The following is a 16,556-nucleotide window of genomic DNA, read 5'->3' on the forward strand; positions in this document are numbered from 1 at the left end:
ATGGGTTTGGACATGGGGGTAAGTGATTAATGACAAAATTTTCATTTTGGGGTGGAGTATCCCTTTAAATCTTGACATCTTTGGTCACCAGAGCAGCTTGGACAGCTAGTATAAATGTCTCCTTTTGTGATTTTTTTTTATTTTTTTTTTTTATAGTTTTAGTTGACCGTAACAACTCTGGTAAATGAATTTTTTTTTTTTTTTTTTTTTTTGGAGGTAAGCTATTCCTTTAAGCTACAAAAAAAACAACAACAACTGTTTGATGGCGTACAGAACATACTTTATATTGTGCTCAGATCATGAATGTAAACAGAAACTTTCTTCTTCTTTCATTTGTCCAGCCCACAAACACAGGGATGACTTTCCTTGATCTTCCGGCTAGCTTACAGCTGAACATCATGCACCGTCTCTCAGACGGACGAGATCTGGTTAGCCTGGGTCAAGTATGCCCTGACCTAAGTGTGCTGACAGAAGATCGGCTGTTGTGGAAGAAACTCTGCCAGTATCACTTCTCAGACAGACAGGTAGACGTTTGTGGCTCTTCAAATGGAATGTAACGCATTTAAGGTCTTACTTGATGGCAGAGAAGATGAATCTTGCATATTTATGTGACTGTTTATATCTTAAATCTTGCATGCAAACACTAAATTTGGTTAGAGTAATTTGCTATGTTCTTCACAGATCCGCAAGCGCCTAATGTTGTCAGATAAAGGACATTTGGAATGGAAAAAGATGTATTTTAAGTTGTGCCGGTGCTACCCTCACAAGGAGCAGTACAGTGACACATTACAGTTCTGCACACATTGCCACATCCTGTTCTGGAAGGTGAGACTAAATTCTTTTCTAGCTCTTCACATTTTATTTGAAAATACATCACTCTTTTATTTTATTTTTTTCATGTAAAGTCCTTTTATGGCAATAACTGAATTTTTTTTCTGTTCACTTCAGGATACAAACCATCCTTGCACTGCCAATAACTCAGAGAGCTGCTGCAAGGCCGTGTCTCCACAGGGTTTCATCAACCTTTTCAAGTTCTAGGGGGCGCTGCATTGCTGCCATGTAAATAGTGTCAATAGTGCAAAGGATTCCTGGATAACTTGAGGCAGGGAAAAATGGGGTTGCATTAGAAGCAGGTGTCATAATGTTTTGTGGAGAAGTTTGGAAACTGAATGTACTCTAAATATGCAAGATGAGAAACTAAAAAGCTGTGTTGGGGGTCTGTGTATTTATAAAGGATTTATTTTTTATTTATTCAGCATGGATTATGTTTACTTAAAGAAAAGTTACATTAAGGATAAGAAAAAGGATGTTTAAATTGATCCTACATGCATAAAAATTTGCCCTTGTGCTGTCAGGATGCCCTGGTTTCTTCTGTGAATGTAATATAGGTTTGATTTTTGGCAACACAAACATTTATTGTTTGAATTTCAGATAGCATAATTGGTGCTTTAGCAAGTGCATGGGAATGTTTACCAAAATGGCCTTAACACTGGTGTGCAATACTTTTCTAAGTACTTTTTTTTTTTTTTTTCTTCTTCTTTTGTTTTTCACTTTTATACATTTGATATTTTCAGTGGTTTGCAATTTAAACGTGCTTGTTTTTCTAAACAATAAATACATGAGTATGTTGTAAGCAGATCTGAAGTGTAAACTCATTCAAGGTGCCTTATTCTGAGTGGTCATAAGCCAATTTAAAAGCTGTCATTCATTTGCAAATGGTTCTTTCTGAATAAATCTTCTGAATCATATTAATTCAGCTTTATATGGGAATCGATGAATAAAGTATTTAGTGTAGTGAATTTATCACAGTTCACAATAACCTAAACTTTTCCATGTTTTGAATCTTTTTTTCCAACTTGTAATTTCTATGCTTACTATGTTATCTTTGGTATTTTGAGAACATATTTGGCAAAGAAATACAACAAGCAACACGATCTATAAATAACAAGAAGTCACTGGTCCTGTTGATGTAATCCACAATCTATCATTGCCTGGCAAGTTTTTACTGCCATCTTGTGTACAAGAGATGTTTTTGTTAAAGTATGAGTTGAATATGTCTGGTGGTGACTGGTTTTTTTCTTTAAATACAGATGTGGTCTATAAATATTTGTGTAATACTGGGTTCTTGTATTTACATGAATTCAACTCTAACTGCATCACAAAATGCACTAAATATGTACTAAAAATTTATCTTTTTTATAGATTAGTTTTACTGTTGAATTACAAGTTAATATTTTGACATTAAAATATGTCTCAAGAAAATATATTGTGCTATGAGTCATAAAAATCTCATTAACAACAACTGTTATGCAGTCAAGTCATGTGCTGCATATTTTGCTATAACAAAACATTACCAGCAATAAACAGCACAATTAACCAAAACTGACCCTTCACTGTTGGAATCTGTATCCACTGTGGTAATGTATGCATTAACACAATGTGCATAACCATTCAAATAAATACACATCACAGAAAAACTAGCATTAAAAAAAACTCAATTTTATTTTGTTTCTTTGAATAAATTCCTCATCCTCCACATAAGAGAAAAAACAGAGTTTGGGATTGCATTAAAAGAACATTTAATACCATGGCATTTAAGATACTTTATTAGCATACATTATGCATGACTTATTTGCCCCCAGACCAAACAAAAAATTGCATTAAAATGTCACAGTTAAATAAGAAATGGAGCAATCATCAGGACTGTGAAGATTTTCTGCTGTGCCTTAATTAACAAAAGGCTTGAGTCTGACTGTCAGGCAATATGTTATAAAGACATTTCAGTCTCTTCAACAATATCAAAGCTGAAAATATTACATTATGAAATATATCATTCTGAAATTCATCTGGCACTGCTAGATGACTCAATTACAGTACAAACCAAGTTTAAGTTTGTTTACTTCTGCTTGGGTGGTTTCATCATGCTTTTTTTTTTTCCAGTGGAGGAGCTTTACGCAATGTCAAGTAGGTTATTTCGTTTTTCCTAAGCCCTGTAGTTCTATGACTAGTGAAATAATTGTTTAATTAGCTTTGACGTTGATGACCTTTTCATTATACTTCATTGAAACAATACAATTAGGGAAACAATTAAAGAGGTTACAAATATACAATTACAAGGCAGTCTTTAAGTCTAATAAATTAATAAAAAAAAAAAAAGATGCTGCGACAAACAGAAAAAGAAACAAAAACTAATTCACACAAGACATTCGCGGTCCGCCCATTTCAGCTTTTCCAGCATAATGTAATATTTTTTTAAATAGTTTTTCTTCTTAAACTCGCCAATAGGGGGCTCCATAAGACCTTAACAACTATTTGTTTATATACTTTGACAAGCAATGTTTTAAAAATCAAAAAGTTTACAAATGTAACAAGTTTGTTGAAGTCGATACACTGAACTGTTAAAGAAAGTAGGCAGTTAATAATTTAACAAATATATGCATTGTAACATTTTTTCCCACGAAATAAAGCAAACATGCTTTTCATACTGAACCGCAGCAATAGTATAATAAAATAATGTTTTTTATTTTTTTATAACATAACCATAAATAAGCATTCATTCATATCATTCTACTAAACAAACTAAAAAGCCTTTACAAATAAGTTGACAATATGTTCACAATGTGTAAAGAAGCAACATAATCGTATTTGAAATATAGAACGTTCTTTTAAAGTAAACACTACAAAATGACTTTTAATAAGTTATAGTATCTATCCTACAAGTTTTAGTTAGACTTTATCGGTTAATTACACTTTATGACTATCCATGCAAACAACAAAATTAACTCATATTCCCCTTAATCATGTCTTTAAAAAAATTAAGAACACACCAAAAATATAATTCAATTTCTAGATATTCTAAACTTTAATGTGCTTAGTTCCAAATTAACATCCAATCGATCCTGGGATTCCTGTTATGGCATTAAAAGAACTCTAAAATAAGAGGTAGTCAGTGCAGTGCATACATATTTTGTAGCAACATTCAAAACTCTATACAGTTTTGTCTGTAATAGTGCAATTTGAAGAGGTTTTAAATAAGACATAAGTGCATAAATGAGCACTAATTTGACTCCCTTCGAGTACAAACCTCAACACAAAGAGAGATTGGGCAAATTCACGCAGGCCAGATGTGGTTTCAGAGCTGGTGCTGCTGCCGCTGCTCACTCATGGGCTCTGAAAGCACAAATAAAACACATATTTATAAAAAGTAAATGAATATTATATTTTAAAAAATTAGGCCTTGTCTATGTCTCAATTACATTAAAAACTTATGTTTATTATAAAAAATAAATATATATACATATGTATATTTGTATAGAGAATGACATTTAAAATATTTATTTTGCAAACATTTAAATGTTATTAAATAACCTATGGTACTAATGAATATGACAAAACTCACTATGTGTCATTTCTGTTTTGCACCAGCCAAAAACAGGTGCTAGATGAAACATTACCTGTTCAACACAAGTCACACAAAGGGACATTTTCCCTTTCAGAGTTTTGAATGATCCATTCAATGGCGTCCCATCCCTATGACAAAAAAACCTTTAGAGCTTCATACTTTATTTAGAGGCTTGTATAATGCTTCATCTATGGTATATAAAATATCAAATATCATATCAAACTGTTTTTTTATAGTTGCTAAGAGACTAAAACAATTAATGAAACTAAACTAAAATAAAAAAAAAAGATCCACAAAAACAACAGGGTTTCCTAGATAGGGACAAAACCACATTATCAGTGCTTTGAAGTTGCTTATTTTTGGTCCTTCTCTGATTGTGTCAGCAGGAAAATAGGAACTGCTAAGTTCCCATTTATTCAGAGAATAGTAAACTTTCATCAAGGAATTGTAATTAACACGTGACATGGTGACATGATGTTGAGTGGGATATTCCAGGGATATTTGGTCAAATTCATATTTTTCATTACATTATACAAAATGATTGACCTTTCTTGCATTGGCTGACATGGTTAGAGCCATCAGTCCCTCGAGGTAGCTGCTCAGACTGACCCCCTTCACTGTGATGATCGCCTCTTGGGTTAATACAGTGCTGCAAAAGTAAAGCAAACATCATTTTCAGAAACTGGTGTTACCAGTTTGATATTTAATTTTACATATTATTGCTTTCTATTTGTATGGCTTGCATGTATGTGCATAGATATTCATGCAGATATTACAATTAGATGACAATTATGTTAAATACACTTACAAATGGATTTTACTTACACTTCTGGATTCTCTGGATGAGGCCTGTAGACAAGCCTTTCATCAACTGATATAAAATTAGTTAGGGTTATCTGAAGAAGAAAAGGAATTTCTTTAGTACAGCGTGAAAATAAGATGTGAATTCATAAAACCACTTTCTGTTAAGAAAATAATCTGATTAGAATAGCTTTCTATAATGCATAGCTGTCGAATGTTGAACAAACACTCACGTTTGTTGAGCAAAGCTCCATTTTTTTCTCTTCTGGGTCCACAATGGAATGTTCTTTTACATATGTGATGGTCCGATTTGTCCCTAAAATCTAAGGAGAAAAAATGAAGGTCCTTATAAGCCAGTTGTTCTCAGTCAGGAGGCCCCGGCGAACTTCCAAGAGAGCCTCAATATGACGTAAAATTATTTAAAATAATCCAAAACACCTGAAAATCAAACATATTTCTTATTTTAATTCACCACCTCAACGACAGTTTTTTCCCATTGTCTTGAAAAACCTGGATATATGAGGTAGTCTTATATTAAAAGCTTGATTGCTAGTTATGCTAAGCTCTAAAATATTTATCAGGTAAAAATGATCAGTTAAAAATATTGTTTACAAATCCTTATCCTTAATCTTTATTCAGTAATCCATGAACAACTGGAAAACATGGGGCCTTTGAATATTGTTGTGGACAAAAGAGGCCCTTGGAGTCAAAAACATTGCAAACCACTGTTGCGTACTGTTAGAGTGTTATATACACTTTCATATTGCTAAAACTATTAAATATCGCTTCAGATTGTTAATTGGACTGTTAATTATGTGCTTTGGAGGTAAAATATACATGATATGTGAGATGTAAAAGCTGTAATGTAAATAAGACAATATATTTAGCAGTGTGACGCATATCTTCTAACCGCTTTGACAACCGCTGGAAGCCCCCACTCCGTGCTGAGGAGCCGATGACTGTGTAGACGTCCATGTGTGTCCAAGTTCCTGTCAAGAACGTCCACTCCAACAACACTAGGGTTCATTGGATTAGGATACTTCCTCATAGCCGCTTTGATCACAGTCTCCCAAGGGTAGCTGTGTGAATACAATCAAAAACATCACAATAGATTTCAGCGGTTTATAAGGAACATCACTATACTGACACTGACCTCATAAGCAAAACACATTCAAGGGAAATTTAGCTTAAATGCGAGGAGGAAGAATTTTTTGCCAGTGTAGTTCAACATTATCAACAACAAACATCACATCCATAACAAGAGAGGCTGGGACCTTAAATAAAGGTTAGTTTGAAATAATTAATTTCCACATAATGAATCATTTCTGAGTGAAACTAATGACTTCATTTAAAAACAAAAAAAAGAAACTTTGAAATATACTGGTTTTGCACAGTTCTGTTTTGGAAGTCTGTTGAATTATGATGCATCATGAATCGAGTTGGTTTGGTGGTTTTAGTTGGTTTAAGGTGGTCTTGGCTCGTTTGAGGTGGTTTCGTCGGCTGGTTTAGCTTGGTAACCAAACAAATCCCTTCAAAAACAGTCAACTGACCAGCCAGGTTGCAAAACCATCAGCTTAGGTTGTTTATCAATATGGAAATAGACCACATTTTAGTCAACTTTTAAAATGTACTGACAGGCAGGGGAAAAAAATCAATGTCACTAGGTTTCAGTAAAAAAACCTAAATAATATATAACTACATTTATGAGTTTTGTTAGTAACACAGTTGTGAATAGTAACAGTGAGTCGTGTAAGGACCTTGCGCATAACTGTAATAGACGTTCACAGACAAGTACCGGCTAGGCCCAAATTAATGCATATTCGCAACTATCGCTTAGATTTGTGTAATGTGCAAGAATTAATTGCTTGAAAGCTAAAAGTGTCCAAAGGAGGCGAGCTACGCTGTTTCCGGATACTAGCGCTACCAAAGGGAATCGGGATGCAAATTATGACAGAGGGGATGCTGGAATCTGTGCATGCGAGTGCTGCATTCGCCCTGAACGCTGCTTGTCTACCTGAATATGTGCTCAGTGCTCCAAATCTTCATTTTTGCGACAATTTGAATGTGCCTCCAAACGACGGTGGACTGTAGATCTCATACATTCATATTTTCACGCTCTGCTCCCATCATACCGGCTTCGAGATGCTCCTCATCTAATCAAGTGCAACAGAACCTCCCTGTTAGAACAGCAACTACCAATAGAAATCAAGCTTTGTGTTACTGACGCTTGTAGACAACTTGATGTACATCAGTGTTGCGCTACAAACGTGCAAAAGTGGATTTATGGTTGATAAATAATGTGTTGTTCATTTAAACGCTCGGCAATATTAGACGCACAATAAACTAGATTATTTACTCTTTTTCTGTTCAGTTGACTGATAAAAGACATACATGTAAGTGTATTAGTGCCGCTAAATTGCGTTTGTTGAAGATGAAGCACATATTTAAGACTTAAAACTTTTGCTGTTGTTGTTGTTCGGATGACATTAAATTCATGCTGCGGTTAACCACAATGACATAATGCACATGGGGAAATTCTTATCTGGAAATTCCTTTTCTTAAGGCGCATGCGCATTTACTCCTACGTATATCAATGGAAGTAGTGTTTCGTTTTCAGATGCCACCAGAGCTACTTTACCTTGTGGTGTTATTTATTGTTACAAGTAATAGATGGACAGCACGGTTGTTATATCTCCTGGTAAGTTTCTAACTCATAGCCCACATCTCCTTTTGCCACATGTTGTGTTTAGTTACTTTGTTTTGGAAAAGTAAAGAATGTGACAAGTAAAAAGGAAGCGCAAAAAATCAGTATAGTTGTCAATCAACTGTTGTTTTCAGTAGTAGGCTAAAGGAAATACAGGGTAAATGATGCAAAACAGTTATTGGTACAGTATATTCGCAATGGAACACGGATTAAAACGTTGTACTTTAAAACTTTTAGTTATTTTTTAATGCCACAGTCCTCCGAAAAGTACATTCTTAAGAGCAATTTGTCATTTCAACTGATTTCGATTGATAATTCTAAATTTTTGAGCACAAATAATGACTGTTAGATAAAATGGCTTGTGATTTAAAGTTTTTATCAAATATGTTTTCTGCCATTTAAATAGGCTAATACAAAATCGCAGCAACTTTCTTTTATGAACAGTTTCTGAAAGTCACTGTCCCACTTTCTTTAACATGTTAAGATCATGGCAATTGAGTATTAAACTTGTTTGTCCCACTTTATCAGTACAACTTTTAATGCATTTATTGGATGTATTAGGCTACATCCTGTCTACATTCTTGTGTTGTAAACAGCCCTCTCTTGTTCTTTTCCCCAATAGATAAACAATTACAGCGCTATTTGGGCTCCCTAAGTAAGTGTATGACTGGGTATTTGGTTCAAAGGATGTCCAGCTGTTTGTCCCGATCCCACACAATCACGGCGTACGAAGCACAGGTTATCACATCCCAGCCCACGGACATGCAGAAAGCCTCCAGGCTGATGCAGATTGTCATTAAAAAAGGTCAAAGTGCATGCAGTTCGTTCCTCACATGCCTTGGAATTTGTGACCCGGTGTTGTATGAGAATCTTACTGGATTCCCAGGTAGGACAATCTATCAAAAATGAATGCTTTTTAAAAAAAAAAATAGATATTTGCCACTGTCTGAATTGTTTATTCATTACTTATTTTTCTATTTCTTTCTGTTTCTTCTTTTCTTTCATTTTCTATTATTCAGCACAATTTAATGAAGAGGACCATCAACATGTAGAGCAAATTCCTCTCTCAGGTAGATATTTTTGCATTTTTTGCCTTACTGGTGATATATCTTGTCATAGACTATTTCTTTTTTGCTCTGTTGTTTTAGGAAGTATCAGGAATATCCCTTGTTGAAAAATCCAGCATATGCTGGTTAGATACGTTTTGAAGCATGGCTGCTGGTTTGAGCTGGTTTAAGCTGGTCCTTAGCTGGTCATGAGCTGGTTTAAGCTGGTCATGTGCTGTTCATGAGCTGGTTTAAGCTGTACCTAAGCTGGTCCTGAGCAGGAGCTAGTTGCTTAGGACCAGCACCATGACCAGCTAAGGACCAGCTTAAACCAGCTCAAACCAGCCATGCTGCCATGCTTCAAAATATACCTAACCAGCGTATGCTGGTTTTTTCAACAGGGTCAGTAGAGCAATTATTTTGCAGTTCCTGTTCAGTAGTTAATATACCACCTTACTTCCTGTTGTTGTCTCATTCTTGTTTGAAAGATTACCTCACCCACTTAGTATTACAGGTATTGCTATGAAAAAACCGCATACTTTACTTCTCAAAAGTATGCATGACTAAGAGCCTTGTTTTGCTGTTCCACATCCCTTTGATGCAATGTGTCATGTCGTTGCTCATATTGATGTCTTTTGTCTTTTGTTTTTTGTCTTCTCTTTTTGTCTTCCCTTTTCAGAAAAATTGCAATTTACACCTTGTATTATAAACATACAAAACTCTTCCCTGACCAACTGTATTATTGGGAACAACAATCGCCAGTGCATTACCTGTGACCAGCATTCTTTGCTCGCTCAGAATGATGCAAGCAATGGTAAGTGTCTGTGCAGCAGGAAATATAGGTCAAATTCTTCTAGGGTTATAGAGGTTATATATATATGCATGAACAGTTTATTGTATTTTATACATTTATATAAAATGGAAACATAACCTATATAACTATTTAATACTATTTTTTTTTTATTATTATATTAGTTAACTTTTTCTCACGTGAATTAGGATAACAGTGTAATTTTAGACAATAGCAGGGTTTCTGCAGGTCTTAAAAAGGTGTTAAAAAGTCTTAATTCACCCCTTCCAAAAATGAAGGCCAGAGAATAGATCTTGAATTGGAGCAGAAAGTCTTAAAAGTTGCAAACAAATAAATAAATAATAAATCTTCCTCTGTAATTTTCTTGTTTTCCAATACAAATATCTAAACATCATTGTATTAAAGGGGTCATATATATGACGTTGATAAAAAAGAACATTATTTGGTGTATTTGGTGTAATGAAATGTGTTTATGCAGTTTAAGTTAAATACAACTTAACCATTGATCATTAGTCGTGTCCTCTTTTGGAAGACCAAACAAAGTAGTTTCGCTTTCACAACGAAACACACAGTGTCTCCACGACATGGCGGCAGCAACAATACTACAGCGAGAATAAAAGTTACGCCTTCTTTCTTTGCGTGAACATTTGGGCGGTGTTATGCAAATCTTCCCACATCGTGACGTAGACATGTGGGGGCGTGTTAGAACGAGCCGTTTTAGGTAGGCGTGGTTGACTCTTAACTTTTATAAAGAATATCTCTTTGGGTTTGAGACTTTAGTCTTTGCAACTTTAGGGATCTTATCTATTCATGAACAGCTTGTAACACTCCAAAGAGAAAGGAAAACTTGAAATCGCATCATATGACCCCTTTAAGATACATTTACTTGATATGCAAATTGAGCACATGAAGCCTTGTTTTCTGAGCAATTGAAGAAAATAACATTAATTAATGCTTAAAACAGCAAAATCAAACATCTGTCAACAGGGAATGAAAATCTAATTTATTTTGTCTGAATTAAGTCGATTTTTCTGAACCCATTGCCACATATTTGATCAAAAACCACTTCATTTTGATCAATTTCTCAGAAAACAAAGCTTCCTGTTTTATGTAATTTTGCTTCTCAAGTAAATGTATCTTCATTTAAGAATCTTTAGACATTTGCGGTGGAAAATAAGACAAAATACTGATTAATATATTACTTTTTTACAGTGTGATCAGAAGGTACAGTAAAAGTTCTTTCCATATTTTAGTGATTGGGAGCCAGAGGTATTCAACTCATTATTTATTAATGTCTGTCTTCTATTGAAAAATGGACTTTAAAACTCTTTAAATGTACCTTTATAAAACCTGCAGAAACCCTAAATAGAGTATTATAAAAATGATTGTATATATGAATAATAATAATAAAAAAAAACTTTTTATTTCATTTATTATTATTTTATTTTTTTATTTTTTTACAAACAGTGAATGAAATGCCGGATATTCAGAGCAGTGATCAACTGATCCCAGTGCAGGACACAATAAGTGTCAACAGCATTCACATGGAGAGATCCGACATAGAGTATGTTATTATAGGCGACCATAACAGTATGACAGTCACTGAGAACTCGGAGGTTGAGGAGGATACGGAGATTGAGCCAGAAGTGATTGGTTAATAGATGTGAAAAAGGAGGGCAGACTCGCAGTTTTGGAGAGCTGCGGATTGTCAACTCGCCTTACCGGGCCTGACCTATAATTGGACACTGAAAGCATAATATATGCTTTAAACTGACCAGTGCTCAGGTCCTCAGCAGGTGCTGCCAAATGCACTGAAACATTATCCTTTATCGTGGATTTTTCTAAACCTGTGTGCCTTGAGGTGGCAATGATATTTGATACTGCCTTGATTGTTACTGAACATGACTGCTACTGACTGTTTCTCATGTTTTAATGGGTACACCAATATTTATTTGTTCAACAGAAATGTATGAAAGCAAATACGTTGACTGACACTGCAATCATTGCAAGTCTTTTATAAGCTTAAGCTTTCTGTAATGATACATAAGTAATGTTTACAGTCTTATGTCTTTCAATAATATTTGTATATATAACTTAACTTAATATCTATTGATATTAATTGTGATAGATACTCCTGATGTTTCAATAGATATTCTGTGATAGCATCTCAGTGTATTCCTTTATTCTTTTTTTTTTGGAATTTCTAATAATTTTATGTATGTTGCTAGGTGATATGACATATAAGGTACTGTACAGTAATTTTATGTATACTGAAGAAGGAATGTAGCTGACACATTTGTGATTCTGGAGTAACCAATTTGCATTGGTACTTATTGATTTATAAAGCAATTTTGAGTTTTTTTGCCACCTTATCTCTGTTGTTTGATTCAACAAAAGTAGTTGGTAGCTATTCATTGCGTTCCCAGTCTTATTATAGTCTCTATGTACCTTTAGCTAGAACTAATGGTAAAACTGCTTTTGAATATGCTGCACCTTCAGATTGGAACTCTCTTCAAATGAAACTGCGGCTAAATCAGTTGGTGTCTTTCAGTAATTTTAAAACATTTATGCGCACAATAGAAAATGATTTAATGATTTGCAAATGCTTCTAATGCTGTACTTTTATTGATAGTTGATTGTTGTGATGTATTGTTGTTTGTTATATGTGTATTTGTATTACTGGGCCTCCTATCTTGGCCAGGATATTCCTGTAAAAGAGATTTTTAATCTCAGTGAGGTTAAATAAAGGCTTAATTAATATCTTCTTAAAATATTTATTTAATTCATAGCAGTGGAGAGAAATATACATTAGGATATTTACCTAATATCCTAATGAATGCCAAAAATCATTAGGATATTAGGTAAAGATCATGTTCCATGAAGATATTTTGTAAATGTTCTACTGTAAATATATCAAAATGTAAATTTTGTTTAGTAATATGAATTGATAAGAACTTCATTTGGCCAACTTTAGAGGCGATCTTCTCAATATTTTGATTCAGATTCCAGATTTTTTTTTAATAGTTGTATCTCAGCCAAATACCTCATAGGAAAGCTTATTTATTCATCTTTCAGATGACGTATAAATCTTACATTTAAAAAAAATGGACCCTTATGACTAGTTTTGTGGTCCAGGGTCAGGCACATATATTTAATAAGGTCACGTGACATTTCCTCACAATTACTCCAATACCCATAACAATAACCCATACATGCTAACAAATGTTTACATACAAGAAGGCAAAAGGAAGGGGCTTACGAAACAGAGGTATATGATGTAAGGGAATATATGGGGTCAAGGTATGGAGAATATATGCACATTTTCACAGATGCCTCAAAGGATCCAAAAACAGGTCATGTGGGCTCTGCATTTGTAATACCAAAGTTAAAAGTAAATAAGAGCAGTAGAATATCAGATTGTTTATCAGTGTTTACTGGAGAAATGTTTGCAATAATTATGGCAATAAGGTGGATTAGTGAAGTTAAAATATCCAAGGCAGTAATATGTTCAGACTCAAGTTCAGCCCTAATAAGTTTGAATGAGCAGAAGTCAGAAACAAGACAAGATATGATAATAGAGATTATTCAAGAATTATATTCACTTAAGCAAAATAGTATAAAAGTTCCGTTTCTGTGGGTCCCGGCACATATTGGGTTGAGAGGTAATGAAGAGGCAGATAATTTAGCAAAAAAGGCCATAGAACGAGAAATAGTTGATATTCAGATTCCTCTTAGTAGGTCAGAAATTAAATCAATTATCAAAATGAATATTTGGAAATTATGGCAGCAGTATTGGGACATACTCTGCCCTTTTGATTGACACCTTATTTGAGCCAATAGCTGCATCTTTGAGTTGACCACAAGCATCGATAGCCAACTAGCGCCCAGGATTAGGAATGGTCCAGCCTCTCTGTGATCGACAGTAGATCGATCCAGTTGCATCAGAGTCGGATGAAGCTCTATGAAGACTCTAAGCGGGTACAAGAATCAAGGGTGTTTGAATGTGGGTTGGTAGTGTAGATAGAGTGTCAATGGTCCATTTGAGATATAGGTGGCGGTAATGCACTTATAAGTCTGCGATCCGCCGTAAAGCAACAAGAAGAAGAAGAAGAAGAATGTTTACATACGTCACTTCCTCTAACTGAAACTTGCGTCGCACTACAAGTGGAAGCGGGAGAAATGCCACTGGACATTCGACGTAAACAATTGCTGGTAAATTATTGGATTAATCTAAAGGGACATAGAGATGGGCATCCTACTAAGAGGGTACTGCAAGCTAGCTGGGAAAAGGAAAGGGCGCCAAAGTTTAGTTTTGGATGGATAGGAGATGAGACAGCTAGAGATTTGGGGGTGAGTGAAAAAGAGTTCTGCCCAACTATTGTATGGCCTGACTTTCCAGTATGGAAGATTGAAACCATGGAAGTTGATTTTGAATTACATCAAATCAAAACGATAAACAATAGTATCGCCGTTAAACCTCAAAGAAGAAGAAGAAGATGAAACTTGCGTCTTGCTGCCTGGTTCATTTAACAAACACTAGCAATAGCGTAAATGTTTTTGGCACTATTACAGTGAATCTCGACATGAGGTTAAGGTTTAAAAACGAGCATAACAGACACTCATTAATGAATTTATGAAAATCGTTTGCAGTCATTGAACTTCCCGCTGCGATGCTCGTTTGAGGCGGGAGGCTGTTTGCTGGAGTAGTTGGCGAGTCTAAGTGGATGCTAAAAATGCAAGTTACAGATATCGGGTCCAGAGAAGATGGGAAAATATGGCACAGAAAATCAGTATCATCAAAATATGGGTAAGTTTGATATAACCAGCTCGGAGCAAACTGTTTTATGCAATGAGAACAGATTCAATTTTGCATTTAACGTCATGTGTTACCAGCGTCTTGGCCACTGTGGTCCGAAACGCGTCTGCTCGTCAAACCAAGACGGTTCGATTCCTGCAAGTGGCTTTTGACACCACAGGAGAGTCGTTTCTTGCTGGTGATCATCATGGCAATATTTATGTGTTTGACATTAGCAGAAACAGGTATATACTATATTTTCTCCTTTTATCTTTTCATACGTGTTCGGTTCTGTTGCTTTATCACGTATTCTCGTATGTCTCTTTCGACAGATTCAAGCTGGTCCAGAAAACAGGCCAAGCATGTACTGCTTTAGCGTTCAACTTGAGAAGAACCACAGAGTTCCTGGTTGCTCTGGCTGATTATTCCATTAAATGCTTTGACAAAGGTAAGACACATTATTAGAGGTTTCTCATAAAGGCCTGCAAATGTTTAACTATTCTTCTAAGAAGCGTAAACTATTTTTCCCAGACACCAGACAGCTAGTGAGCTGGATGCGGGGTCACGAAGGTGCCATTTCTTCCCTGTCCGTCCACAGTTCAGGCAGCTACGCCATCAGCACTTCCTCAGACACCGCTCAGCTCTGGAATCTTGATACCTTTCAGAGAAAGAGAAAGCTTAATGTTCGTCAGTCTGTTGGCATACAAAAGGTTAAGCGTCACTTATCTGTACATAAGCATCATATTATAGTAACAACTCTACGTCAGTCCCTCATTCTGTTTTTTTTTTTTCTTTTTTTTGTAGGTGTTCTTTCTTCCACACAGCAACACCATTCTCAGCTGCTTTAGTGACGACTCCATTTTTGCTTGGGAGAGTGACACTCTTTTTTGCAAGTATCAGCTACCTGTTCCACAGGACGGGCCCAGAATACACTACAGGACTTTTGCTGTTACACAGTAAGACTGTAACACTTACGCTGATGATACACGGGGCAACTTTGGGCAACTTTAAATCACGACCAATTAGGGGTAGGCGCTATACCAGTATGAATGTGACTGAATATATGTATTATGTTGTTCCATGATATGGATTTTGCTATACCGTGGATACCGTTATATATTCATGAATTCAAATTTTGCATTTATATTTTAACACAAATGATGATAAAGAGTCGAGGCTGAACATTTTTGTCCTCTGTGTGCAACGCCGTACTACACAGGCATTAGTAATCAAACACACAGAGAGCATCGTAACAGACCAAATTAATAAAGCACAAATCGCCTACTCCAGTGGTTCCCAAACCGAGGGATCGTGTACAGTCAGCAGATTATTTTGCAAAAGAAACCTCTGCAGGGTGATAAAGACTACACTGCGTAATTTTCCCGCTTATCATGCGGCCACTTGTCTGATAAGTAAATAATTGAACGCAAAATATTAATTTTACATATTTAAATTACCTCAATATGACTCGCAGTACACACTTAAGCACTCCATTATCAGTTGTAGATGTTGTGGTTGTATCAATATTCAATAACAGACCACTAGATGGTGCGATTGAAGAATCAGAGTTGTATTGCAGGGAGCCATGGAGAAATATAAATGATCATGCAAAGTTACAAGTTTGTGAAATGACTTCCAGTGCCAGGTAAACGTAAAGCAGATTTTGTATATACTTAAGATTCACAAATACCAAAACAATGTGTCTACACCAGACGCGAGCGGCGCGATGTGACAAAAGCAAATAGAACCCAGTGATGATCTCTGCTGTGGATGTGGCGCGACACAACAAATCCATGACAGTAAACTGATGCCAGGTTCTATTTCTGATGAACTCCAGCGCTCTGACACAAAGAACCATATCAAATATTCATAAGAGAATCGTGAAAAAATTGTTTCCTCAAAAATATTAAGCAGCACAACTGTTTACAACATTGATAATAATCAGCAATGTTTCTTGAGCAGCAAATCAGCATATTAGAATGATTTCTGAAGGATCA

At 35.4% G+C, this 16,556-nt stretch overlaps 4 protein-coding genes across 6 annotated transcripts in view; 3 read left to right on the forward strand and 1 right to left on the reverse strand.

Moving 5' to 3' along the window:
• LOC107714740 (F-box only protein 32-like) overlaps positions 1-1,633 on the forward strand; it is a 10,149-nt gene extending 8,516 nt beyond the window's left edge. Inside the window, exons 7-9 of the mRNA XM_016520704.1 lie at positions 342-524; positions 682-825; positions 949-1,633. Of these exons, the coding sequence (XP_016376190.1) occupies positions 342-524; positions 682-825; positions 949-1,038 (417 nt within the window). The 3' untranslated portion in view covers positions 1,039-1,633. The remainder of the gene's footprint in view (positions 1-341; positions 525-681; positions 826-948) is intronic.
• Positions 1,634-3,798: 2,165 nt separating this feature from the next.
• Positions 3,799-7,388, reverse strand: LOC107715058 (PRELI domain containing protein 3A-like). 2 transcript variants are annotated; one of them, XM_016521107.1, is made up of 9 exons: positions 7,218-7,254; positions 6,357-6,477; positions 6,114-6,282; positions 5,437-5,526; positions 5,228-5,298; positions 4,949-5,051; positions 4,455-4,530; positions 4,145-4,170; positions 3,799-4,104 (listed from the first exon to the last, which is right to left on the reverse strand). In XM_016521107.1, the coding sequence occupies exons 2-7, from the start codon at positions 6,359-6,361 to the stop codon at positions 4,459-4,461; spliced, it is 510 nt and encodes a 169-aa protein (XP_016376593.1). In that variant the 5' UTR covers positions 6,362-6,477; positions 7,218-7,254; the 3' UTR covers positions 3,799-4,104; positions 4,145-4,170; positions 4,455-4,458. The 2 variants fall into 2 exon arrangements, with proteins under 2 accessions (XP_016376593.1, XP_016376589.1); XM_016521103.1 differs by lacking the exon at positions 6,357-6,477 and having other exon boundaries at positions 7,218-7,388.
• A 412-nt stretch (positions 7,389-7,800) lies between these two features.
• Positions 7,801-11,921, forward strand: LOC107715075 (uncharacterized). Its single transcript, XM_016521117.1, has 5 exons — positions 7,801-7,901; positions 8,530-8,793; positions 8,927-8,977; positions 9,633-9,767; positions 11,232-11,921. The coding sequence occupies exons 1-5, from the start codon at positions 7,874-7,876 to the stop codon at positions 11,420-11,422; spliced, it is 669 nt and encodes a 222-aa protein (XP_016376603.1). The 5' UTR covers positions 7,801-7,873; the 3' UTR covers positions 11,423-11,921.
• Positions 11,922-13,883: 1,962 nt separating this feature from the next.
• The window catches only part of LOC107714750 (TBC1 domain family member 31-like), a 13,822-nt gene continuing 11,149 nt past the window's right edge, over positions 13,884-16,556 (forward strand). Inside the window, exons 1-6 of one of the 2 annotated variants that reach the window (XM_016520724.1) lie at positions 13,884-13,976; positions 14,415-14,571; positions 14,658-14,804; positions 14,892-15,007; positions 15,091-15,269; positions 15,364-15,515. In XM_016520724.1, coding sequence (XP_016376210.1) covers positions 14,489-14,571; positions 14,658-14,804; positions 14,892-15,007; positions 15,091-15,269; positions 15,364-15,515 — 677 coding nt within the window. In that variant the 5' untranslated portion in view covers positions 13,884-13,976; positions 14,415-14,488. Of the gene's footprint in view, positions 13,977-14,272; positions 14,572-14,657; positions 14,805-14,891; positions 15,008-15,090; positions 15,270-15,363; positions 15,516-16,556 lie in introns of those variants that run through there. The other variant, XM_016520716.1, reaches the window with a different exon arrangement.

This window comes from Sinocyclocheilus rhinocerous, unplaced genomic scaffold, assembly GCF_001515625.1.
Source record: "Sinocyclocheilus rhinocerous isolate Xijiao unplaced genomic scaffold, SAMN03320098_v1.1 scaffold2810, whole genome shotgun sequence".
Classification (NCBI taxonomy): domain Eukaryota; kingdom Metazoa; phylum Chordata; class Actinopteri; order Cypriniformes; family Cyprinidae; genus Sinocyclocheilus; species Sinocyclocheilus rhinocerous.

Excerpts from the sequence above, each read along its gene's own strand:
- LOC107715058 (XM_016521103.1), bottom strand. The coding sequence starts at position 7,249 with ATGAAGATTTGGAGCACTGAGCACATATTCAG. Across the intron at positions 5,299-5,436 it reads TGGAGCTTTGCTCAACAAAC|ATAACCCTAACTAATTTTAT; the intron begins GTGAGTGTTTGT and ends TTTCTTCTTCAG. Across the intron at positions 4,531-4,948 it reads TGTCAGCCAATGCAAGAAAG|GGATGGGACGCCATTGAATG; the intron begins GTCAATCATTTT and ends TTTTTGTCATAG.
- LOC107715075 (XM_016521117.1), top strand. The coding sequence starts at position 7,874 with ATGGACAGCACGGTTGTTATATCTCCTG. Across the intron at positions 7,902-8,529 it reads CACGGTTGTTATATCTCCTG|ATAAACAATTACAGCGCTAT; the intron begins GTAAGTTTCTAA and ends TTTCCCCAATAG. Across the intron at positions 9,768-11,231 it reads TCAGAATGATGCAAGCAATG|TGAATGAAATGCCGGATATT; the intron begins GTAAGTGTCTGT and ends TTTTACAAACAG.